General features: G+C 44.3%; 1 protein-coding gene across 2 annotated transcripts in view; it reads right to left on the reverse strand.

Annotated features, from left to right (window-relative positions):
- Positions 1–27,250, reverse strand: part of DOCK5 (dedicator of cytokinesis 5) — a 210,948-nt gene that overhangs the window by 10,677 nt on the left and 173,021 nt on the right. For both annotated transcript variants that reach the window (XM_040626490.1, XM_040626491.1), the window contains 11 exons: positions 24,877–24,996; positions 22,243–22,332; positions 20,244–20,348; positions 15,212–15,353; positions 13,115–13,196; positions 11,877–11,961; positions 11,372–11,458; positions 9,083–9,256; positions 5,696–5,779; positions 4,918–5,055; positions 2,909–3,075 (listed from right to left, as the gene is read on the reverse strand). In XM_040626490.1, coding sequence (XP_040482424.1) covers positions 2,909–3,075; positions 4,918–5,055; positions 5,696–5,779; positions 9,083–9,256; positions 11,372–11,458; positions 11,877–11,961; positions 13,115–13,196; positions 15,212–15,353; positions 20,244–20,348; positions 22,243–22,332; positions 24,877–24,996 — 1,274 coding nt within the window. The remainder of the gene's footprint in view (positions 1–2,908; positions 3,076–4,917; positions 5,056–5,695; positions 5,780–9,082; positions 9,257–11,371; positions 11,459–11,876; positions 11,962–13,114; positions 13,197–15,211; positions 15,354–20,243; positions 20,349–22,242; positions 22,333–24,876; positions 24,997–27,250) is intronic.

Here is a 27,250-nt window from a genome sequence, read left to right on the forward strand (position 1 = left end):
CCTAAGTGTCAGCAATCATGGTGTCTCTGATGTTCAACAGCTGTTTCAAAACTTTTCTTTTTTTGAATGAGACCATTTATTTAAGAAAAGAGTATTACTGAACAGAATTTTTATGCCTTCCACAGAGTCGGCAGTATCTCTTAATGGCATAAAAAAAAACCATAGAAGAGAAAAATAAATGAATCCAGGACTATCTAATATTTATTACCCTAAGGAGTAAAAATAGTGCAAACCCCCAATACTCAAGTCGCACACTGCACTGCACGTCGGTATTCATTGGACACCAGAATCGTAATGAACGTCATCCTCTGAATAGGGAATGTATGCTTCTAGAAATACATCCTATACTTATCTTAACCAAAAGGCCACGAAGGAATGTGAGAATATATCCTAAATAACTGGAAAGCTATCTGCACACATATGTTTGGTACAATTCTTAGTAACAAAACTGTATTTTATATTGACAGAAGCTAGATGTTTTCATATGAAATTTATAATGAACTTTGATGATTACCTGCTTAGAAATAATGACACAGCTTAAATATTTGATAGTAAGAGAAAGATTAATTATGGCACGTTCATAGGATGCAATGGTAAATAGCTATCAAAAATGATAATAAGGGCACGTGGGTGGCTCAGTCGGTTAAGCCTCTGACTCTTGATTTCAGCTCAGGGCATGATCTCAGGGACGTGAGATAGAGACCTGCGTGGGGCTCTGTGCTCAGTGGGGACTCTGCTTGAGGATTTCTCTCTTTCCCTCTGTCCCTCCCCTGCTTACCCATACTCTCTCTCAAAAGGAAAAAAAATACTCAACATGTATAGTAAGTTAAGTAGGTCACAAAATGGTACTTATGATGCTTTTCCAATTGAATAAAATGTATATATGCTTTTTTTGTTATACAACTAAACTTTAACAGCAGTTACTTCTGAGTGATGATGTGATAAGCATTTTTTCTTTTAAGTTTCCAGTACTTTGAAAAATTTCTATGTGTACATATATTAAGTATATAATTAGTAAAATACTGTTTTAAGATAGTATTTTTAAACGGAAAGAACACAATTACAGATTCATTTCTTTAAAATATCTTAAATTTGAACACATGGGAAGGCAGTCCATGTTTTTGGCAAGAAAGGTTCAACATCAAAAAGCCATCAGTCTTCCCAAAGTTAGTCCAGAAGTTTTACATGATCCAAATGGAAGTAGCAATAGGATTCCAGACAGGTGAATCCAAATGTGAGCCATGAGTAAAAGTAGCCAGAGACATTCTGAAAAGGATAACTAAAAAATAAAAGCCTTTCGAAACTACAGTAGTTAAAACTACATAGTACTAATGTATAACACATAGGGAGATCAAAGAAATGGGGGAGAAAAAGTCTGCAAATAGACTGAAGAACATACAGAAATTTGATTTGGTAATAAGGTTGACATTTCAAATCAGCGGAGAAAAGATGGTTTGCTCACTAAATGTTACAGGGAAAAGAGCAGTTGCATGGCCAAAAAAAAAAAAGGTGACTTCATACCTCACATTTTATACTCACATAAATTTCAAAGAATCACAGATTTAGTGGTAATAGTGAAATTCTAAAATTAATTTTTTTGCAGCCTTAGCGTGGGGAAGGCTTTTTATAAAATCCAGAAGTCATGAAATCCAGCATTAATTTACTTGACTGCATAAAAAAAGTCAACACAACTAAATAAAAAATAAGAAGCGAAGTCAAAAGACAAAGGAGAAACTGGAGGATGTATTTCAACTACTATTACAGAGAAAACACAACAGAAACATGCACCCAAAATACTTGACCCTAGTTTGCAGAACATAAAATACAAACAGCTGCTAAAAAATGAAAAGCTCAGATTCACACAAGAGAAATAAAACCAAACCAAAATGAAACCTGATACCGCGAAGATATTCTCCACCTAGCAGATTAGTGAAAATTAAAAAGGCTGATAATACACAATTTGGGGTGTGGGGGTGATGAGGCACCCTTGCATGTTGCTGGTAGGACTGTAAATTAGTATAATGTCTATGGAAGTCAATTTAGCAATAATTTGGACAATTGCAACTATAAATGTTCAACAAAGCAATTTCACTTCCGGAATTTCTCTCATGTGGATATACTTGTATATTTACAGAACAAATTGTTTTTAGGCTTAGGCACTGCCACACTGCTGTGACAGCCAAGGACTGAAAACAGCTAAACATCCACCAACAGGCAGCGGTGGAATGTGGCAGGGGGCAGACATATCCCAAGATGTCTGCAGCTCGAAGAAAAGAGGAGGCTCTTTACAGTCTGAAACGGAATGATTTTCAAGACACAGTTACGTTTCATTCATAGAAACAGAAAGTGTGAGGGAGAACATCTATTGAGGTATTGCTTGCGCGCGTACAAAGAGCTGTTGGAAAGGCACGGAGAACCTGAAGGCTAACATCACTTCCTCAGCAGAGGGGTTCTGGTAAGGTAGGAGTCAAGGACTGAGGGGTGATTTTTCATGAGAGATCCCCTTTGTACCTTGGAATTTCATATCATGTAATTATGTTACCTATTTACAAAATAAATATAAATTTTGAAACTGCTTTTGAAAAACAATTCAGATGAAAAAATCAGACTATCAATTAATATGAAAAAATAAATCAGAATGTGATAGGGTGGGTGACAAGATGTGACAGGATGATGGGTGATTACGATCCGATTCATCATAACTATTATCATTATGTAAATAATGATCTTCCTCATGAGGAAGACACAGAATGATCCGGAGGTTAACAACCATATACTCTGAATTACTTCCCTTATAAGGGTGATGCATCTACATTGACCAAGGCTCCCTTTCGTGACAAAAGGCAAAGGTTAGTAAGGAGATAACCCACCCCCTCCTCCCCCCAGCAATTAAAAATTGAACCCTTACCCATCAGATCCTGGTCTGGAAGGAGCATTATCGGATGAGTTAGAAGAGGTGGAAATCACTGAGGAAGTCACTGAGGTGATGGACAGTCTCCGCAGTGTAGATGACATGATGTAGGGAAGTACGATAGAGCCCGTGCGGCTTTGCTTCCTCTCAGTCAAGGTCGGTGGCTGAAGAACACACGGCATCTCATGGTGAGCCGGCCTGGAACTCACCATACGGACTGGCACACCCCCCATCCGTTTGGGGCCAGTGCCATTTGTATTGGCTGGCACCCACTGCTGCTTCACTTGTTAAATACTGCAACTACTTCTATTCCTAATTATAAACACAGCTAGGTTAAACCTACCTTGTTAAGACTAGAGAAAAATTCCCCATAATTTGCTGCCAGCCAAATAAGACAGGAAAAACCAAGCTGTTCATTACCCCCCCAACAGAAAAGCAAAACCCTCAGTCTGCTTCTCCAGTTTAGCTTCTTTCAGCCACTAAAATAATAGAATACTGGCCTCATAGAAAGTTTTGGATTCAAACTGTAGACCTGATGATTAAGAAGTAAATGGTGAATCTTAAGTAAAGGAACATCGATCTACTTTCATCAGAAATGTCTCCAGCTGGATTGATTGCCCCAGTAGGCCACCGTATCAAATTTACATGCAACCATTGGCCTGGATCTAATAAAAACCACTCATTAGCTGAAAGTCAGTCCTTCCCATCTAGGAACTTGTGTAAAAGACAAATGTTCCCAGGAAAAAGCTCTTCATTGGCAGGAGGAGGTTAGACATGACTGAAGACTTGACTAAAAGCAATGATCACAAAGATACTCTGGAGAAAAAAGCAGTAAAGACGGAGATGCAGGAATGGGAGGCAGGAGGACACCAAAGGAAATTCAGAGCTTTGATCCAAGGAAAGAAAATTTGAAAATCAGGGGTTCAAGAGTGAGATAGTTAGAAAGCAAAGTGAACTCATATTAAAAAGAGCTGAAACGGGGCGCCTGGGTGGCTTAGTCGGTTCAGCATCTGACTCTTGGTTTTGACTCAGGTCATGATCTCAGGGTCATGAGATCAAGCCCCGTGTCAGGCTCTGCACTCAGCGGGGAGTCTGCTTCTCTTGTTCTCTCCCTCTCCCTCTGCCCCTCCCCATGCTTGTGCACACATGTGTGCACGCTTGCTCTCTCTCAAATAAATAAATAAATCTTAAAAGAAAAATAGGAAAAATGAAGCTGGATCCAAACATTCAATCAACTGTTGGAGAAAAAAGGTTATTTTTTCTTTATTTTTTATTAATGTGGGCATATTTTATGCCCAATATGGGGTTCGAACTCATAACCCCCAAATCAAGAGTTGCATGCTCTACCAACTGAGCCAGCCAGGCGCCCCAGAGAGAAAAGCTTATTGAGCGCATGCACTAACCCACCCAACTTCTCAGGAAGAAGAAAACTGTCACTGCGAGAAATGTGTTAGAACTGTTGGAAGAAATGATGAAATCAGCTACATGCATTGTGAAATGCACTTCACCATTCTTTCTCCCCTTCAAAGGTATTCAGAGTGGAAACTTTTCATCAAAATGAAAAATAAAGACTAGGAAAAACACCAAGAATTGGACTAGGCCAGAGAGGAATAACCAGCGTCTGGGAGCAGAAACGCCGCAGTAGAGCAGTGCGCACACTGTGGGCCCAGACCAGCGGCCTCAGCCCCACCCGGGAGCACGTGAGAAAGGCAAACCCTCGGGCCACAGTAGACTTCCTGTTAGAAACTCTGGAGCTGTGGCCCAGCTATCTGTGTTTTCACAAGCCTTCCAAGCGGTTCGGACAGTCACTCAAGTCTGAGAACCCCTATGTAGCACGTCAGTGTTAGAAGGTCACCAAAAGCATGCCATGTCCTCTCCTCTCGAACCCCAGAAGTTCCAAGCCGTACCTCTGCTATTTTGACTCATCCGGCAGCTGAAAAACTCATCAATAATAAAAACGGTAAAAGAGACCGAAAAAGTTAACAAGCTACTTAGACGAAGCCTACCAGTGTTATAACCCCATAGAGCTTTTCCACTTTGTCCTTGAGTTCCCGGAAACAAGAAGACAACCGGTCATGTAGCGGCTTTAGCTGCTCTGTCAGCTTCTCCCCGTGGATGCGGATCCCCTCTGTCAGCAGAGGCATCTGGAGAAAAGCACGTGACAGGAAGGAAGTATGGTTTAGGAAGAGGGATACTTCAGATTTCGAGGTTGGGGAAGGATGGGGGTGGAGATGGGCAGGTAAACTGGCAGACACAGCACATACCACACGGGAATGCTACTTCTCCATGTGGGGCTAGGGTACCAGACACCCTTGGGTCAAGGACGCAGAGAAATACACAAGGAGCAAGCAGGCCCTAAACTGGGAAGGGCTGACAGCCAAGACCTGAGCCCCGGGGCTTGTCTGTGGCTAAGCCACTGCTAGTTTTAAACCTAGACTGAATTGGATGGCGGCATTTTCTCCCACTGTTCACCAAAGTCACGAGAGAGAGAGAGAGAGAGAGAACCCGATGCCAACATGTTCCAGCTGGAAACAGAGCCCAGCAAACCAATCTGGGGACTTGGATCTGTTCTCTAGGAAGGGTCCTCTCGGCACTGTAGAGTCTAATGGAATGCTACTCCTAGGGTCACTTTGCCAAACAAAGAGATAGGCTGTGATTCCAAAGGTTAAAAAACGAAACAAAACAAAACACCCTGAAAGTGGGCTTGTGGATTGAAGCCCTAGAGAATATCTTGGCGTGGTGCAGCGGAAGGCTGTCTGGCCACACGCCTCCCATGATGCATACCTGTAATGCTATCAGTCGCTTCAGCAGCTCAATCTTCTCCTGGTCTTCGGGATGCTCCTGCAAATACTTTTCTGTAAAAAAAGCCTAAAAGGGGAGCACATGCAAATATTAATTAGAACACACCTATCCGTGTATTTGACCCTCGAAGGAGGAGACGGGTGCCTGGAAGGGTGAAAAATGTCTTCTGTTCTATCTGATAAACCTGGAACGGCTAAGTAAACACTCATTCTTTTCCTGGGACAGCCCTGATGCCATAGTGGGCAATGCTAAAGGGATGTGCTATTTTGTGGTCTTTCTGGAATTGTGCGATGCCGAATCGAAGTACCTTCTCAACGACCACCAGACACACACAAGTGCACAAACCAAATAATCATCAGCAGAGCAGAACGGCATTCGCTGAAATAACTGTCCCAAAGGACTAAGGCCAATGACCACATCTAAAGGCTATTCATTAGCTTAAGTGTGCAGATATTATAAAGGAAAAAGCAAAAAATCAGTAGGCTGGATATGGACGTAGTTTTCCTGCTCCATCATCTGATATAGGCTGTATCACATTTTTTTCTTGTATTAAGTAAAGATTAATATCCACACTTTCTTTTTACTCATCATCCAAAACGCTTTTTTGAAGACAACATGAGATATAGATGTGAAAATGTTTTATAAATATATTTTTTAAAGATTTATTTAATTGACAGAGCGCGAGTGAGCATGAGTGGGGGGAGGGACAGAGTGAGAGGGAGAAACAGGCTCGCTGCTCAGCGGGAGCCCGACAACCGTGGGCTTGATCCCAGAACCCTGGGATCACGAGCCTGAGCCGAAGGCACAGGCTTCACCCACTAAGCTCCCAGGTGCCTGATTCAATATATTTGAAGTCCTTATAAAAAGGGGAAGTTTAGACACAGGGAGAACACACTGTGAAGAGGCACAAAGAGAACACGGTCATCTGGTCATCTATAAAACAAGGAATATTCGCTGACCCCTCAGGAACCCGGAGAGACGTGGGACCAGATTCTTCCTCACAGCCCTCCGAGGGAATCAAGACTCCTGACACCTGGATTTCAGACGACCGGGCTCCGGAACTGTGAGGCAATATATTTCTATCGTTTTACGCCACCCTGCGTGCGCCTTTGTTCTGGCAGCCCCAGCAAAGGAACACAACAAGGGATACAAATATATGCAGGCGGGCAGGCCAAGGATCACAAACAGGAAGCAGGACAGCACATCCGGAGAGCTCTCCGTCTAGCCAGATTCATGTTTAGAGAGAAATGAGTGAAAAAGTCGTATTGCTTAAACCTTCATCCACCTTCAACTTTAAGCAGTTTAAACCTTCAAAAGTTAAAAAAATTTTTTTTGATATAAGGTAAAATGCACTGAAATTCCCAAAACATTGGTTGAGTCAAGAAATATTGGAGCAGGGTGCTCTGAAATTCAACTTTCTTAGGAGAGTCCTGCCTCTCAACAGAAAGGGGCTGATGAATTACAGCAAACAGCTCTTGCATCCCTATCACGCAGGCAATGATCAACGGGCTGCTTTAGGACAGGTCACCTGTATAGGTAGGTGATGATGGAGTCCCCCAACGAACTGCAATGGGGGTGATCAATGAGTTTACTTCTTTTTTACGTTTAGAAATGTACAAACTCATACATATTAATTAAAAGTACAAACTAGTCTTTTAAGATAAAGGTCTTGAAATTTATTAGTTTACACACCCTACTTTCCCTTTTTTAAAAAATTTCAATGAGAAGACAATGATATTGGAAAAAACCTTCATATGAAATTACATACTATTCATCACAGATATTGACATGTCTGGATTTGAGTTCAGGGGCATTCTGTAAAACAAAATAATAACACTTGGAAAAACACATGAAGATTAGTACTAGATAGCGTAGCTTATATGAAAAAACACACACCCAAATCACTACAGTATAAAAAAGTATTATATTCTGGATCCTAGTTTTACATTAAATTTTGTGATGACACTGGGGATTATTGACACCCGGCATGGGCACACTAGAAGTGACCTCTGGTGTGGACTCCTTCCCAGCTGCTAAGGGTCATAAGCCTGAGGAAGGTGCAAAGGTTGATGGGAAAGATGGTTACGACAGCAGTCACAGAGCACTGGCAGCCCTGCTCAGTCAGGGAGGACGTTCAGATCACATTTGGCTCCAAGTGGACAGGAGAGAGGAAGAAAACCAACCCTCAGCAAGCCTCAACTGTATGGCAAGTGTTCTGCGATGTTCGTTACACACGTGATGCCTTCCTCAGCTACCAGCCGCTCCCGGGCTCCTCACTTTTTTCAGGTACGAAGCTTGGCACTCAGAGAGGTGAAGTATCCCACCCAAGGGCACACAGTGGCCAATGGGAAGCCGGGATTGGGCCACAGGCATGGCTGATTCTAACGCCCCTGGTCTTGGTGCACAAATGGAAAGAAGAGAATTGGCCCACTGAACGTCCGCCCACCCTTCCTGTCCACCTCCATCACTTCCCACTCACTCTCCAGGCTACCACAGGGGTGGGGTAGCCAAATGTTTATTTGATCAGGAAGAGGACTCCAAAATTACTTAGCCACTGAAAACAGCTGAACAATTAAAAATCCTGCCTCGATTAATTACACTTAACCGAATGCTACCTACCGAATACATCACCTCCATTTTATTTATTTATTTTTTTTTTAAGATTTTATTTATTTGAGAGAGAGCGGGATAGCACAGAGGGAGAGGGAGAGGGAGAAGCAGACTCCCCACCGAGCAGGGAGCCTCATGTGGGACTCAATCCCAGGACCCCAGGACCTTGACCCGAGCCAGAGACAGACACTTAACCAACTGAGCCACCTGGGCGCTCCCATTACTTCCATTTTAAATGGTGCTACATTCAAACCCCATGCAATGGATTCACATCTGGTGAGCGCTCTTTTCTTGTTTTTCCAGAATACAAAATATGACACTTAGTTGAACTAATTTAACTGGGCAGGCAGGGCCAGCGTTTGTCCAAACAACCTACGGCACACCAAACTGGGGTGGGCGTTCCTAGAAGCTCATTTTAACTAGAGCGCAGCTCTGTCTCTCCCACAGATGCTTCTTCGCTTCCAGAACATCCTCAGCTCTGGGTCCACCTGTAAGCTTTCACCTCTCAGGAGCGCGAGAGAACAGCAGGTAAATCAACGGACGTGGTATACTAGATTGATCTTTCAGTGACTGCTTACCAGGCCGTGGCTACTGGCTGGGTTGCTGAGTTGCCAGGATATGTGAGGTCAAGGACACCTTTTCATTTTCACTTGCCCATTCATAAAGAGGCCAGAGTAAAAAATCTCTCAGGGAACCTGTAAGAAAGCGAATTCACTGGCTACGGTGCCACAGAGAGAGACATGGAGACACGGGATTCACCTTTTCGTAGTTGGAGTAGCCCCCATGACACCGGGTCCACGATGCGCTGAGCAGCATGGAGAGAGGGTGCACAGAGAGGGTTCGGTCCCAGGCATGCTGCTGAACACAGTTGCTGATCTTCTCATTGGTGAGCTCCATGGTTTCTATGGCATTCTCCAGGGGACTGATTTCCTCCTGTGACAGAGGACAAGGGAGAGGAAGGGCATTTTGTGAGCTCACAGCAAAGCTGGAAAAAATAAGCGTTCTCTTTTAAAAGGTACAAAAGTCACCCCAAGCTATAAAAAGAGTGAAGTTTTGCTTGTCAAGGTTCTGTTTATCTGGATACCACACTTACTGGAAATGGTTTTGCTAAGTTGCGAAACAAGCTATTTAAAATCTTAAGACGTGGGGCGCCTGGGTGGCACAGTGGTTAAGCGTCTGCCTTCGGCTCAGGGCGTGATCCCGGCGTTATGGGATCGAGCCCATATCAGCTCCTCTGCTATGAGCACACTTTGGCCTGCTCTCCCACTCCCCCTGCTTGTGTTCCCTCTCTCGCTGGCTGTCTCTATCTCTGTCGAATAAATAAATAAAAATCTTTAAAAAAAATAAAAATAAAAATAAAATAAAATCTTAAGACGTACAAGGGTGGCCTAAAAATTAGAGCTATAGTGAGGATTATTTCTTGGTGCAAAGTGTCTACAGAAATTTTGAAAAAACAAATTGGAGCTGTAATAACAATTGATTTTTAGGCAGGGCTTCCTCAGAGATTTCTGAGAAGATCAATGACAACACAGTAATGGGTTATCTGATCCCACATACTTCTGCAGCACCCAAAATGTTTCCTGGCAAGAGGTTTGATGCTTCTTCCATGAGAAAAGGGAAGTGACTTTGGAAGCCATACATTCAAACCATACATAAGTCACCTTAGTATGGGTTCTGTGGTTAAAAGAAGTCAGAAATAAGAAGATGTATTAGAACATTCAAGCTGAATTTTGGATGAAAATGAAGTAAGATTCAATACAGATTGAGAAGACCAACTCCTGTGGAAACATCTTCAAAGCCAGGTCTCAAGAAAGATCGCCTTCTTCATTTTACCCACTGCCAGCCAGCATGACCGCCTACCACAGCCTCGATGCCAAAAGTCTCTGTCCAAAAATCATATTCATACTTGAAAAATAATAATTTATTACTAGTGGTATGGAACACATGAAAGTTCAGTTCGGATTCGTTCAAGATGTATTTCTTGAAAGTATATTACATGCCAAGTACTGTGCTATGCTCCACAGTCACAACAGTGACTAAGATATAATTCGTGGCTGTGAGGAGCCTACAGTTTTATAGTGGGGGTCTCAAGACATGTAAGTATGGGAGTAACTTGTTAGAAATAAGCCCAGGTTGCGGCGGAGCACAGGGAAAATGCATCTAACCCCACCTAGGGAGTTTCAGAGATGGCTTCCAGGTGAAGCTGGTACCTAACATGAATTTCGACGGGAGGTAGTTAGGTTGAGAAGTAGCATTTCGGGCAAAGAAAATGCCCCACTGTCATGGAGGGTTGAAATAACATGGAACGAGCAGTTTAGTTCCAGAAGATTCCATAGGAAATGAGGTGGCAGAGCTGAGTCACAAGGACTCTGCAAGCATGTGCTAAGGAACAGGGGCTTTATGCTCTAGGCACTGGGGAGCCACGGCAAGGTTTTAAGCATGAGAAGGACTGGGTCAGCTTTTCACTGTGGAACTCATGCTCGGAGGCTGTGAGGAAAACAGGCCTGTGAAGGTCAAGGCAGGAGGCCAATGAGGGGGCTCTTTCCGTGGCGTCCACCAGAGATGAATGAGGGACTAAAATGGGGTACAGTAGTAGGACAGCTGGAAGTAAAGAGAACAGATTTAGTAAGTATTAGAAAGGGAAAAGGGGCAGCTTTGGGGAGGGATGGAGAAGGAAGTGTCTGGGGGGACTGGTGATGCGATTAGCACAAACGAAAGAAGAGCAAACGTTTTGGGAGAGAATGTGATTGACAGCAAACTCAAAGGAGACATTCCGAAAATGGTTTGGTAGACTGGCAGGATCATGAGGAGACTCATTCGCTCATGAAAGAGTCATTCACTGTGAGGAACCTTCAGGGTTGGTGTTGTAACATCAGTTGTACAAAGGAGTTCTATTAGACAAGCATGCCTTTTATTTCTCTTTTGGAAAACAAAGTTGGCCAGAGGAGGCTGGCCGAGCTAGTGAGAACTGGAGGAGCACTTAACAAAGGCTCTTATTCTATCTGGAGACACAAAGAATTTTCTGAGTTCCAATTTCAAATGACTCACCGTTGAAATTTGTTTGACTTCAAACCACTTGAGAATCCCAGGAAAGGTGTATGCAGTTGTATACGTGGTCCTTTCGATCCACATGGTCTGGCAGAAGGAAAACGCAAATGTCAGTTCCCAGGAAAAAATGGCAACGCTCCCTGGTTGAGGTCAGGGAGATTCTATTCCCAAATGCTTCCTTGGTGAACGGGCCATAGTCAGAGGATTCTGGATGTTTAAAACTGCAAGGGATCACCTACTTGAGCCCTCTCACCCTCTAGAGGGGACGTGTGAGGTCCCGAGAGGCGGGACTTGCTCAGGTCATACCGGCAGCAACACAGGAGCGTAACAGTGGAGCCCCGTTTTGGGGTAGGCTCCGGTCTAGAGTTCTCCACTGAGATGGCCCGCTGTCTAGGTAGTAAGCGCACAGCACCCCTGCCCCCAGGCTGCCATCGTTTCTGCCGTCTGCGTTGGTTAGGGGGAAAGCCGACTTTACCTTGTTTTAGAGGGAAAGGGGGGGACTCACAGCAAATTCATTGTCTGGATCTTTCTCTCCTTTCCGGAATGGCCTGGAGTATCTGAACTGCTGCACTTCATTGGCTCTGTAGTAACTGGAGAAAGACATGGCCACATGCTGTAGTTTCTCTCTTAGAATAAGCAGTCCTTGATCAGACTTCAGTAAAACCTGGACCACATCTTACACAGACCAAGTCTTATCCACTAAGCGACCTCAAAACAGTCTCCGCAATGAAGGCTGGAGGAGGTGCACAATTTGAATTTATTGCACATCTTTATTATTTACGAATCCAGTCCACAGCTCACCATTTAAAAAGGTATATGTATTTATATCCCCATTTGTGATTTCATTTGTATATTTTTATCACAATTCTATCAATCCTACTAGTATTTTAGCTTCTCAGGAAAAAAGAACGAGGCCTTTGATCACGGGACCAGGCAAGGTGAGGTGAGTCACTCCTCAGTGAGTGGTTCTGAGTGGAAATAAGATCCAGAAGATCTGAAACCTAACAGTGAAATTCCTGATTTCCATCTGTCTGCCTAAAAACAAAACCCCAAGACCCCCAAATCCCTTTTGAGTTACCAAGCTCTTATTTTATACTGAAAATAGAATCAAGAGTTGCTGCGGTGTGGTCTGAATGCCAAAATTCACGTGTGCAAATCCTGCTCCCCGCGATGGGACTAGAAGTAGTGTCTGCGGCAGGCACGTAGGTCATGGGATGGAGCCCTCATAAACGAGAGGAGTACCCTTATCAAAGAAACCCCAGAGAGCTCTGTCGCCCCCTCTGCCATGTGAAGACACACAGAGAAGTCAGTGTCTGTGAATCAGGAGGCAGGGCCTCACCAGACACCAAATGTGCTGGCACCTGACCTTGGACGTCCCCCGCCTCCAGAACCGTGAGAAATAAATGTGTTGTTTATAAGCCACCCACCCAGTCTGCGCGATCCTGTTAAAGCAGCCCCAGAGGTTTAAGAAGGTCTTCCAAATGAGCTTAAGACTTTGGTTTTAAAGATTTTATTTACTTACTTATTTATTTAGAGTGTGGGCGGGGAGGGGCAAAGGGATAGAGAGAATCAGGCGGACTCCGCTCGATCTCATCACCCTGAGATCATCACCTGAGCTGAAATCAAGAGTCAGATGCTTCACCGACTGAGCCACCCAAGAGCCCCAAAGCTTTGGTTTTGATGCTTTTCTAGATAAAATGTGTTAGAAAATGTTTTTAAAAAGAAACAAACAACCCCACTTACTTTAAGATCTGCTCTGGAACTGGTTTGTCCTTGTAGCTGGGCGGGAGGCTCATCACCGGCTTTACGGTGAAACACTGCATGTCTGAGGAGATGGTTAAGGAAGGGCGAGGGGCTGGGCCATGAAGCCGTCCCAGGCAGAACGCACCACCCGGGCCTCCTGCTTTGCAGATGGAAATGGTACCTGCTTGAAGTACTCCTTTTCACCGAATGCCGGCACGGCACTGAAAACAGGGTTCCCCAAATGCCTTAGTAAGTCATAATCCTAGGACGGTTTTTGGTCAGACACCTGGCAGGCAACCTTGCCATAGGAAAACAGGCATCGATGAACTAACGGGGGAAGAGGGATTCGGAACAGTTTTAAGTCATTTCCGACAGGTATGCCTCTGAAAGTGCCGGACCCCAGAACCTGTGCCGTGGGAACTTCTGCCATCTGTGGGTATCACTTGTTGATGCGGGGCCAAGGCTGGGCACTGAACTAGGTTCTCAGTATGTTCCGGCCAGCAATAAACACAACCACCAACAGGCAGATGTTATGACTCTCCTTTTCCAGACGACGAATCTGAGGCTCTGAGAAAACCCGGAGCGCGCAGGCTTCAAATCCAGCTGGGGGGGGGGGTACCTGTCTCTCTGACTTGATTATTTTCTTTTAATAATGACTTTTTTGTCCTCGCCAGTGCAGATATACTGTTTCAAAATCTACAGCATTTAAAGTCAAGGTGAAGGCCCTGGGTGGGGACAGAACAGCGAGTGCCAGCGTCTCTGGGTGGTGCACAGCCCCCGGAGCACCAGCACTACAGGACGCTCACTCAGAAACACACAATGAGAATTCACAGCTGCTGATTTAGAATCCCTCCGTGGGGAGTCTCACGCGTAAGAAAATCTGAGGACCACTGGGCTGTGCCTTACACTGGTCTAGCTGACAGAGCATTTTCACAGAAATGACCTTTTTATTTTGATCCTCCCAGAAGTGCTACTGGGTGTTTAGGGAAAACAGACTCACACCTCATGGATGAGAAACCACGGCCTGGAGGAAGGAAGCCGTTTGGGAAAGGTCAAGGGACGAGGCAGAAAGGACTGAGGGCCCAGCCACAGGAAATCCTAAATCCAGTTCTTGAAGACCTCTTGTCATTCCCACACCACGAAGGCACCGCCGTTGTCTTCTGAACCCACATAACCCAAACAAGGATTTATCCTGGAAGACCATTCTTTTCTAAGCATCTGCTACATATTAACAGGCTGCTGTTCTTTCAAAGGTGTGCCTGTCTACTGGTCTGCTATTATTACTGTCAATCTTTCTAGAGCTACTTACCAACCTATATGTATAATAATGGCCAATATATATTGGATTTGTATTATGTACCAAGCACTGTTCCTAATATTTGACAGACGTATACTCGCTCTTTACAAGAACTCCGTGAGAAAGGATGAACATCATCCCCATTTTACAGATGGGAAAACCGAGGCACGAGAAATTAAGGAACATGCTCAAAGTGACACAGTAAGTGGTAGAGCTGAGACTGGAAGCCAGGCACCTCAGCTCCAGAGCCCGTTCTCTTGTCACGCCGTGACCTTGTCATGCTGGCTCTGGCTTATCTACCTTACCTCTCTTTGAATAGTGTTCAATTTTGAAGCATCTTTATTTTAAGCATAAAACACAAGAAAAAATTCTAAAAATAATTTTGTTATGGAGCTCTTAGTGTCTGTTCTTGTTTTCTTTTTAAGAAAGCATGTAATTAATTTTTCAATAAGTCATTCAATGTTATTCACTAAGTCATTCAATAAGTCATTGAATGTTACAAAAGAAAAGCTATACATCTTTCTCCACAATCCAGAATTCTGAACAGTCTATGTCCTCCTCAAGCTCCCCATACAGCTAAAAAACATATCCTTTCATATTCAAGATTTCCTTATCTCCTCTTTTACTTCATAACCATGAACTAAGGACGCTAGGGTCCCAAAGCTTTTACACAGAATGGGAAACTGAGTCAAACGGTTACATGAGGGGTCAGAGGACAGGACATATCCGAGTGCAGAGACGGGACCGAACCCTTAGCTTCTCTGGCTGGGCCGGGCCATGTCTCCACAAGGTGAGGATACACTGCTTTGGGGACGACTTGATGTCCTCTCCCGGGGGCGTGGTGCTGGTCATCTTCTCAGCATTCGGGAACTGGGTCAGCAACCTCAGGCTGAAGTCTTCTCGCCTCTCATATTCCTTCCCCCGGTAGATGAAGATTCTGTTCTGCAGGTGAGAAACAGCGAGGGGAGTGGTTACATATGAAGAGTGAAAGGACAACTGGAGATCCTGGTGCTGAGGGAGCCGCAGCCCTCCCGGGCTTCAGTGCATCCGCCAGCAAGCTCTCACTGAATACCTACTACACGCCCCGCTGCAACCATCATGTCTGGTAAGAGCTCATGGTTTCTTGGGGGAGATAAGTCATCGGCCTAAAGCTGATGCGGTGCTTCTCACAGTGCGGCCCCACGGCCACCGCTGGTCTGCAAATGGTCTACACTGATTCACAGGGAGAAGAGCTTGTGCCCTAACATAGATCCACGATGTCACCAGGCATGCTGTTGAATTTAGCTGATTTTTTTCACAGCAAGACATTCTCAACAAAGGAAGGAAGTGCATGAATGTACTTTACTCGCAAGCCCTCCCTCATCTTATCATGATTCAGTTGTAGATGAGCCGTTGGAGCGGTGCTGACCTGGAGAACAGGAAAGCGTGAANAGCGTCCACAGCACACATCTCCATTAGCAGAGAACAGGAATAATGTACAGCAGTTATTATATCAACCCTGAAAATCACTGTGGATGGCAACGTCAAAGGCCCACAGAATATAAATGCACTAAATCCTATTCTCTCCCTTCTAATCTACATTCTTTTTCTGTTTAATAAAATTAATAAAATTGGATGTTTTTAGAAAGAAATTTCCTAGGCTCCAGGCAGAGGAGTAATTTGACTCATAGCTGCTGTTGCCCACGCAAGTTCAAATGTAGCCATGTTTCAAAGGTTCCTGCTCGTCTGATGATCGCTCAGATGAGTACTTGGCACTGACAGCCCATGCATGATCCATTTTTTAACTAAACCTTAGGCCCATATGGTCCTGGAAAATGTTTCTAAAAACCACCCGTCCGTTCATCTAGCAAATGTGTATTGGACAAATAGCAGATACGCTAAGACACTAGGGATATAATGACAACCCTACTCTCACAAAGCTCACCTTCTGGTGGACAGAAACAGAAAACAAGTAAGTATGATAGTTTATCTAATATAAGTAACAGGAAGGCAATATACCTTCCAGGATAAACACTGACGGCAGGAAAAATTGCCTGGTCTTTTGCAATAGATGATGAAATTGTTCCAAGCTGGGAAAGATTTATATGACTCAGCCATGCTTTATGCAATTCCATCATTCAGGCCAAGCTGTGGTAGGTAAGGAAGCAGACTATAAGCAGCACTAATTGTGGGATGTGGACAACAGTCTGAACGGAAGCAGACAAGCACAAGGTCAGCATAGACTAGCACGGATTGAAAGAGAGGCGTCGAGGAAAACATGGCATTGACTGGGCCCAGATGGACAGACAGGGTAAGGAGAGGAAAAGAGAAGGGGAGGACAACCAGCAGGATGAGTGAAAGGAAGGACAGGGCCACAGGGCAGAAAGTATGGAACTGAGGTAGAAGAAAATAGGCTTGGACGAGACAGAACACCGAGAGGCAGGCACCAGTTCCCAAGGCCCCAGGAATTCACTGCAGGTTCTAGAAGGAGGGAGCCACATGATGGAAGCAGTAGTGTAGACAGCCTCAGCAGACACTGGGCTGTACGTCCAACTGTAGGAACCCCAGGCAGGAGAAGCTGGTGGGAGAAGGAGAAGCTGGATCTCTGACCCTGGTGTCTGGTGAAGGGCAAAGAAGCTGGGAAGAATCACCGAGGATTCTGAGCTTGCTGGGCCCAGAAGCAGTGGTGCCCCTGACAGAAACAGGGAAGGAGGAGGCCTGGCTGAGGCAGGGGGGGAAGAGGACAACACGATTTTAGATATTCTGAGTTTGGGGAAATGGTCCATAACACAGAAGGACATGGAGGTTACATCGTGCAGAGGCTTTTATATTTTTCAGCGCACGCTGACAACACCTAACATCCACAAACCACTTTACAGTTTCTAAAAACTCCTGTATGCCATTTATTTAATTCTGAAGCAGCCCTGTGAGGTGGGCAGGATTTCTGTAACTTATACGTCGGAAAACTTGGAGGTTACATGACTTGGTCAAAATTCTAACGTCACCCAGCAGATGATGGGATGACTTCAGATCGGAAGTCTAACCTTTGCCCTGAACCAGTGCTGTCTCCAGCTCACGTCGCCTATTTCACGTGACACAGCAGTCACACACACACATGCACACATGGCAGGCACCACTGCCTTATTGGGACTGGAGCACCGCGACTGCCAATCTCAGTCTAGAACCTACTGCAAGGCTCCTTCCCAGACCCTCTCCTCCTGGTGCTCCGTTCTCTTTCCCCGCACTCTCTCCTCCACATGCGAATAACCCGCCAACTTTATCTCCAGTCTGGAACTTTCCCTTTGAGTTCCCGGTCCATGTTTCAAATTGCTGACTCCCATCTTTTGGTTGTTCCACGTTACCTCACACCGAGTATGGCCCAACCCACTTTCACAATGCATAAAGATCTGAAAGGCTATCTGCGATCCGGGACCCCAAGCCACCTGCCCCCCATTCTCTACTTGCCCTCTTCTTCACACTCCTCCAGCCTCACAGCTTTTGAACCTGCTGAACTCACTGCCTGGCCCCCCCTCTTATCTCTTGACGGCCCCCTTGCTTATTCCCTCACTTCTTTCAGGTTTTTGCTCAAACGTCATTTTCTTATTGAGGTCTTTCTCATTCACTCTATTTAGAATTTCAGCTCCACCCCTACGACCGGCCTCTCTCTTCACCCGCCCCGACATTTTCTCCATGATACATATGGATGTCTACATGGGATGCGGACATTGTTCTACGCCATCGGACATACTAAATGTGTGACTTACTTTTTGTGTGTCTCCAAGCTAGAATATAAGCTCCAAAATTTCAAGGATTTGGGGTGTTTTGGACTGTGCCCCCATGCCAAAATACAGCAAGGCACAGAGTAAGAACTCAATAAATATTTATTCAATGAATGGACTGAATCTCTCTACCATGACTCCATTTTCCAGTATTGCTGTCTTAGTGGATGGCTCCACAGCCCTTCCAGTTATGTAGCCAGAAACCTAGAAACCACTCTTGCCACCTCCCTCCTTCCTCACCCACATATGCCAACAACAACCATCAAATACTGTTACTTTATCATTCGAAATCCTTCCAGCTTTTTCCTAAAGCCACTTCCCGAGGACGACTGGCCACCCCTTCCTTCAATGTCTGTAATAGTCTCTAACTGGCTTAGCTGTGCATACCCAACCATCATCTGTACCAGCCAGATAATGATTTTGCCAACACACTGAGTCCGCAACGGCTCCTTCCTGCTTGTGGGGTACTGACAACACAGCCAGGGCAGCCCCAGAGCCCCGCCCTGTGTGCTCTCCCCACACGTCGTGCCTCAACTCCCCACTCGCCCCAGTCCCTCTGTTCCTGCCACACTGGTCTTCCATTCCCAGGCCCTGCCACACGCTCGCCTGCCCCTTTCTCTGCCTGCAGTGTTTTTCTCCTACCACCTTTATCTCTGTCACTCCAAGCTCAACTTTCAAATTGCAGCCGAAGCAGAAATTCCCTGGGAAGTCTTTTCTGAGTTTTAAAAAAATGCAGGCATAATTTACATATAGTAAAACCTACCCTCTTTAGTGTAAAATTCTGTGAGTTTTGACAAACATAACCACGATCACAATCAAAATACGGAACACTTTCGCCACCACCACCAACCTCCCCATGCCCTTCTGAACTTCTGAAGCCCAACCCTCCCCCACGACGACGAGAGGACGACTCCTCTGCTTTCCACCCCTACTGTAAGTGCCGGCTTGGCCAGATGCCATAGAAATAAAATCACAGAGTATGCAGACTTTATGGTCTCAGGTCTTGTACTTAGCACAATGCATCCGAGACTCGTCCACATGCTTGTGTGTATCAGGAGTTTATTCCTTTCTATTACTGAGTAGTATTCCCTTGTACGGCTATCCCACAGTTTGTGTATCCCTTCACCAATGGAGGAACACGTGAGTTGTATCCAGTCTTTGGTGATTATAAATAATAAACATTCACGTGCAATTTTTTTTTCATGTGAACGTAGTTTTATGATACTTGGATAAATACTCCCTGGTTAACCAACTCTTATGGCACAGAAAATCTTTCTTGGTCAGTTTCAATTCCCATTCGTTTGCGTGATTATTTAATTAACATTACACCTGTGAGGCTGTAAATTCCATGAGAGTAAGGACCATATCTGATCCGAATCTGCCTCGTATGTGCCTGGCACACAGCAGGCACTCAGTACACAGCTACTGAATGAATGAGTGACCTCTCACTGGGCACTAGGAAGAATGTAAAGTACTTCCTTTCTCACTTTTTCTTAAATCAGAGGAAGGAAAACGGGTAATATGTTTAAACACAGTCAGCTCTACAGCGGCTTCCCTTTTTGTGTGGGGAAAAAATAAGATTTTGTTTGTTTTTTAGATTTTAAAATCAGTATCACATTATAGAAAATTTTGAGAAGGAAGAAAAACATGGTCCTTCTCACTATTACAACACCTGTTTTTATTTTTGTGAAACTTCTATAGTCTTGTCCTCGGGATATTTGCTTTCCAACTGGCTCTGGCTGGAAATAAAATAAACAACTAAATACATCAATCCACACGTTTCCCCAGCCTGACCTGTAGCAGCAGAGCCGTGGAGGCGATGGTTCTGTTTTTCCCTTTTTCATTCCACCTGGGAAAAGTCATTTTACAAAGGAGCTGCCAGAATACCCGAGGTTGGGATGTGGGGTGAAGAGGACGGCCACGCAGGAAGTGCTTTCCCTCCCCGACCTCCCACAGTGAGAACATGGGCCTCCAGCTGCTAACACACTAGGCCCATCTGGAAAAGAGATGAAGACCTTCGCTCCTTCAGACTGCATGGCTTAATGGCTCGGAGGACCACCCCGAGGTTTCTTACCCGGAGGAAAGAAGGAAAGCCCTGTCCGTAGTATCCAACAGCAAAGTATTCAGGCTGAGGCCTCATTGCTTTAATGATGTTCTCATAAAACGAGGCTCTTTTTTTCTGGAAAACAAAACAAGACATTCCACAGGGAGGTTACAAGGGCACCACTGAGGGGTGGGGAAGATCAGACTATTTGCTTTGTTGTTTCCCATGGGCCAACAGGCACATGAAAAATCTTTGGAAAATATCTTGTAGGCCAAGAAGTTACTTTCTTGGATTGAAGGGTTTGGACCTGGGTCCGTGAATGAGCTTTGGAGGGTCTGGCAATCTCTGGAGTTGCCCGTGGGAAGATGCACGCATGTGTGTTCCACTGAGGAGAGAGGCAGTGTTAGCTTTCACCAGTGTCCTGAAGAGGGTTCAGGACCCCTAAAAGGTTAAAAAGCCCTTTCTGAGATTTGCAGAGGGTGATTGCACTTAAACAGACACACATGAGAAACGAAGATAAAGAACTTTCTGGTTCACACAGGTGGTTTGGATTAAAGTCTTTGGTTCAGCTACAAGTGCGCAGAAGGTGGTGGTGATGTTCTCGTTTTCAACGTCTGGTCCCAGCCCTATCTTTACTCCTTCCCATGGGAACAGGTTTCCCAGCGAGGGCTGAGAGTAAGCCTTAAAGAAAGCAAAACAGGTAGCCAGACAGGGGTCCTCGGGGCATGTCCCTAGGCCCCTCTCGCAACGGTCCCATGACTGTATTACTAACTTTATTTAGGTGAAGGTTTCTAGCACGTTTTCTTAGCAGGGTAACGTGTTATATCACTAACGGCTCCATTTAGTTTATGAAACTAAGAAGTGATTTTGTGTGTGTGATAGCAGGACTTGGTACACCACACTGGCAACTTCTTTTCAAAGTGATCTTATAAACTCTCCCCTCAAAGAAGCTACACTTGACCCTTGAATGACGTGTGTTTAAAATGGATGAATCCACTTACATGCAGATATTTTTGATAACTACAGTATATAGTACAGGAATATCTTCTCTTCCTTTTAATTTTCTTAACATTTTTCTCCAGCTGACTTTATTATAAGAACACAGTATATACATATACAAAATATGTGTTGTCAACTGTTTATGTTATCAGTGAGGCTTCTAGTCAACAATAGGCTATGAGTAGTTAAGTTCTGGGGGAGTCAAAAGTTATATGCGGATTTTCAACTGTGGAGGGCGGGGTTGGCACCCCTAAGCTGCCCACCCTGCACCGTTCAAGGGCCAACTGTATTATTACATAACGACGGGTGACCTGACCTTTTGTGATTCCACTACTAAAAATTATCAAATGTGATGTGTGTTGGCCTACCACTGGACATTCAGAGGATTACTTTTGTTTTGCTCTATTGTTTTTAAACAGTTGACCTGTGCCAGTGGCCGGGCATAACACACAAGTTCATGGAACTGTAAAAAAAAACAGCACCCCGGTGACATTTTGGGAGAAGAAAATTTGAGAATCAAGATCCAGCAGAAGCATTTAACAACTTACCAAAATGTGCATGAGGTAGAAAAAAACAAAAAAACAAAAAACAAGGCTCAAAGATTAGCAGTCCATTCATTCAGCAGGNCCCTGAGGATGCGGACCACAGAACAAGTAATTCTGATGAACAGAAGATGTCAGAAAGTATTTGAAATATGGACAGTGTTCACAGAAGGCAGAGTAACTGAGAGGGTAAAGAGAAGATGGGTCAGGAATATGGAGGGTCCCTACTCTAGGGAAACAAAATGCACAGAGAAGGGAGAGGGGTCTGTCAGCAACGGTCCTGAGCCCTTTATCAAAGATAATTTGGAGGAATAATGATAACACCTTTTGGACCTCATCTTTTTTTCATTTTTCTTTCAAGCAAGGTTTGCTTTTCCACTGTAAAGAACACCGTTTATCTTGACTCTCTCAAATGTACAAAAACATTTTTGCGAACACAAATTCTAGCACCCCTGCTAGACACTTGACACATTCTGACCCAGACTCACCAGCAGGTTGCCGAGGCCCTCGTAGTCAAATACTTTGCTCTCATAGGTCTCAGCCAACTCTTTGCTCAGTTTGATGGCCTTCTCCCACATCTTCAGAAAAAGAAAAGTAGGGTTACAAGCAGAGAACAAAGCAGTCACTGATCTGTCTGTGAAAGCCATGGGAGAGTCGCTGACAATGGCTCATGAGTCAGGTGGGTTGATTTCTGCACATATTCTCACCACGCCTCACCTCTTGGATCAACTAAACCTTTTCTTCTGACATGATAAAGCTACTACACCTTGGCTGCTTTGCCATGTTCTGTAATTCTGTTTGCGAGAACAGAAAGAGCACCATGTGTCCCAAACAAAAGCAATACTGCATCGAAAGGGCAAAGCACTGAAACCATTGAGAGCTGAGAGGAACCAGTTCCAAAGCCTGGGTTTTGAGAGCATGAAAGTCTTGGAGGAAAAGGAAGGTAGTGTGGGCCCTAGTTCTGGCTCTGGGGTGTGTGTGCGTGTGTGCGTGTGTGCATGTGTGCATGCACACTTTTTCTCTGACTTATTTTGCTTAGCATAATACACTCTAGCTCCATCCATGTCACTGCAAATGGCAAGCTTTCGTTCTTTTTTATGGATAATACTCCATTGTATATATACCACATTTTCTCTATGAATTCATCCGTTGTTGGACATTTAGGCTCTTTCCATAATTTGGCTATTGTTGATAATGCTGCTTTAAACATCGTGTGCATGTATCCCTTTGAATTAGTATTTTTGTATCCTTTAGGTAAATACCTAGTAGTGCAATTACTGGGTTGTAGGGTAGCTCTATTTTTAACTTTTGGAGGAACCTTCATACTGTTTTCCAGAGTGGCTGCCCCAGTTTGCATTCCCACCAACAATGGATGAGGGTTCCCCTTTCTCCGCATCCTCGCCAACATCTGTTGTTTCCTGTGTTGTTAATTTTAGCCATTCTGACAAGTGTGAGGTGATAACTCATCATGGTTTTGACTGGCATTTCCCTGATGATGAGTGGTATCGAGCATCTTTTCATGTGTCTGTTGGCCATCTGGATGTCTTCTTTGGAAAAATGCCTATTTTTTCCTTCTGTCCACTCCTTAACTGGGTTATTTGTTTTTTGGGTGTTGAGCTTGATAAGTTCTTTATAGATTTTGGATACTAACCCTTTTTCAGATATGCCATCTGCAAATATCCTTTCCCATTCCAAAGGCTGCCTTGGCTTATTTATTTATCTAACCAACAGGTTCCACTGTTAAAACAGGAATAGTGGCTGCAAGTGGCAGTCCATGAGAACTCTCCAGACCTCTGAAACGAGTCAAATCTAGGATCTGTTTTGTTTGGATAGCACATGGTTTGTTTCTTCCTTCCCCTTGCCCTTCCATATGTTTCCTCCATTTTGAAAGCCCTTCAGCTAGACACACTTTGTCCAGTTGACCCGAAACTCCACAACTTCCTGCCTAGTTCACAGGTTTACTTTACCTTTTTGAGAGCCCCTGGGGCAATTAATTAGGTTGCCTGTTACCTACAGTGTTAGGCAAGTAGTGGCCTGGGCATGGGATGAGCACCAGGGGCTGGTCAACAATCTCTAGAGAATGCGCTGAAAATGACAGTGCTAGCCCCTGGCACTCAGCGGTATTTAAAGGTAAAATTACAGTTATGGAGAGTGGGGCCCTGGGCCGCCCATTATATTCTCCATTGGGTTAAGTGTCCTCAATAACTGATCTTTACTGACTTCCTTAGTTTAATTTATCTATTCATTTGCTCTCCCACTAAAAATACCAGAATTCAAAGACACACATGGGAATAATAAAGAGTAAGTCATCAGTCATTGTTTTAAAATAAAGGATTTGTCTGGTCTTTGTCCTGAGTTCCTGGAAGGGAGCTTCTAAACCCCTGGAACTTCTCCAGTGATGGGAGTATCTTTGTTGTTTCTGGTGGGCCCCTTAGACCACACCTGAGTTTATACTCATGAGGGGACTCACAGTGGGCCTCTGGATGGTCCCAGAACGGGGCTGGCCTTGCCAGCACTGCAGCCCATGGGATTAGAAGATCTGGGCCTCGAGCAACATGGTATCAGCCGGACCCCCAGGGAGGAGAGGGCTGCTGGAGACTGAGTTCACTCATGCAGCCAAAGATGCAACCAACGAAGCCCTCAGATGAAACCCCAACAGAAACTATGCACAGAGACTCAAGTGAAATTCTGAACATCAGTTCGCTGGGAGGATGATGTGCCCTGCATCCACGCAGAGAGGACATAGAAGCTCTACATTTACAATGCTCCTAGACCTTGCCCTATGTGTTTCTTCAGTTGGCTGGTCCTGATTTGTGTCCTTTAAAATAAAATTGTAATTATAAGCATAGCACTTTACCAAGTTTTGTTAGTTGTTCCAGCATTTTATCAAATCTGAGGGGTTCATAGGACTCCCTCCCCCAATTTATCATTAATAGGTGATTGGGTGGATGGCCCAGAGACCCCTGAACTGTGGCTGGTGTCTGAAGTGAGGGCTGTCTTACTCGGGACTATCTCCCTAACCAGAGGGAACTGTACTGTCGGTAGTCAGCATCAGAACAGCACTGCAACATTGCAGCCAATTTCTTCCTTTCCCTAATACAAAAAGACAGCCCAATACTCACTTTGCCTTTGTCAAAGTATGATATGATTTCTTGATACAGCTTCTCTTTAAGCTCCTGCTGGGTATAGACATAGTAACTGTCCCTCTGAAGCAAATGGGGTACACAGGGTTTATCAGACCACTGAAAAACAAACAAAAGGAACAAAAGAGATTAATGTAATACCTTGATTAATTAAGTCAATTAACTAAGGGAGATTAGTGTAACACATAATCAGCTGATAAAAGTCACAGACATATTTGTATATATTTTTGATTCGGACATATTGTTTAGATTATTAAACACAAGCTTCCAAACGAGTGTCACACCGAACGGGCAACCACGTGAAGCATTCCTGTAAACAGTCAGGAAGGGGGCGAAGTGCCGACCGGCACAACTGCTGGTCACTGACGGTATCACTCAGACAACAGGATGGAAGAAAAAAATTAGAAGTATAAAAATGGGAAGGAAGGGGTAAAACTATGACCGTGTGCAAACAAAGACTGTATTCTTCATAATTCATGCCTTCCCAAAGCGTGCCGACTGAACGACTATCACAGGTAATGAGAGAATTCAGTAGCAGCGTAAAAATTAGCAAATACAGAAATAATTTAGAGATGGATTTCCCAGGAATAGATAACCATGCTGAAGAGAGAAGACGCCAACAAGAATAAACCCCAATGAGAAGATATCCAGGCAAAACAATGTGAACGTACTTAAGGCCACTGAACGGTCCACTTAAAATGGTTAAAACAGTAAATGTTATGTTCTGTGTATTTTACCATAATTAAATTAAAAAGAAAAGATACCTAGGAATCAACATAACAAGGAATATGCAAGACTTCTATACAAAAAGTTTAACACACCATTGAAGGGCACAAAAACAGACTTCAACAAATGGAAAGTCCTATCATGTTTTTGGATAAGAAAATGCTACTCCATAAACAGGGGAAATTCTTCCTATATCAATGTTTTAATTCATGATTCCAAAGTCCATATGGAAAAACAAACAAAACGAATAGGGCAGAAAACTCTGAGAAAAGAACAGCAATGAAGAGTAACTACCAGGTAGTAAAACGTCCCATCAAAAAACAGTGTGGTCCTGGTGCGTGAACAGTGTTCATTCAGACCATGCAAAAGTAGAGGCAATCCGGTAAGAGACTCGTCTTGTTCAGCAATTTACTACATGATAAAGATGGAATACCATCCCAATGAGGAAAATATGGACTATACTTAATAAACAGCACCCCTAAATTCAATAGCTAGCTGGGGAGAACAAGTTGCATCCACACCTCATACTTTATGCCAGGGTAGAGAGTTTAACTTTCTGAGAGCACAGATGAAAAGACCTACAGTCACTGACACAGCGGAATCTCTTTGTGATCATTCCACAGTCAACAAGCCCTCCCGCCATCCCATATGCAATAGGCGTTTTAGTGCCCTGAACTTGAGTACAAATTGTGAACGGCTGCCCTGGGAAGTGGTGAGGCAGAGGACTCCTGTTTTTAATGACAAAGCTAAGAACAATGCACACGTGCTATTTTAGTATAAAAATTAAATTATACCAGAAAATTAATTGCTAGGGGCAAGAATGGAGACAGGGAGATGTAACAGGGGGCTACCGTCATGCTCTAGGGGAGAGACAATGGACCAGGACAGCAGCAATGAAGTAAAGAAAAGTGGATAGAAGGAGATAAAATCAGGATCCCTAAAAGACGTCTGCACTCCTGTGTTCACTGCAGCATTATTCACAGTAGCCAAGACATGGAAACAACCTAAGCGTCCAACAATGGATAAAGGGGGTGTGGGATATATATGCAATGGGATATCATTCAGCCACGAGAAAGAAGGAAATCCTGCCATTCTGGGCAAGACGGATGGACCTTGAGGGTATTACATGTGAAACAAGCCAGACAGAGAATGACTAATACTATATGATAGCTCTTACATACGGACTCTAAAAAAAGCCAAACACATGAAAACAGAGGGCACAGTGGTAGTTACCAGGGGGCTGGGGGGCAGGGGCACTGGGGAGATGTTACTGAAGGGTGCAAGGATAGCCAGAGCATAAATAAATCCTGGACATCTAATGCACAGTGATTACAGACAACAATACTGTATCACAAACTTCAAATTTTCTAGGAGACTAGATCTTAATTGTTCCCACCACAGAAAAAAAAAAAAAAAGAAAAAAGGGTAAGTTTGTGCCTTGAGAGAGGTGTTCACAGACGCTACAGGTCCTCAATTCTAGCTTGGCCTCAGTGTGGGAAGGTGAATAAAAGATGACAACAGGTAATTGCCTGAGAGCCTGAGTAGACTAAGGTGCCCTTTAGCAAAGTGGGAAGAAAGAAGAGAGTGGGAATGGATCCAAGAGCACCGTGGGGAATGACAGCTTCTG

This window comes from Ursus maritimus, unplaced genomic scaffold, assembly GCF_017311325.1.
Source record: "Ursus maritimus isolate PB19 unplaced genomic scaffold, ASM1731132v1 scaffold_11, whole genome shotgun sequence".
Taxonomy (NCBI): domain Eukaryota; kingdom Metazoa; phylum Chordata; class Mammalia; order Carnivora; family Ursidae; genus Ursus; species Ursus maritimus.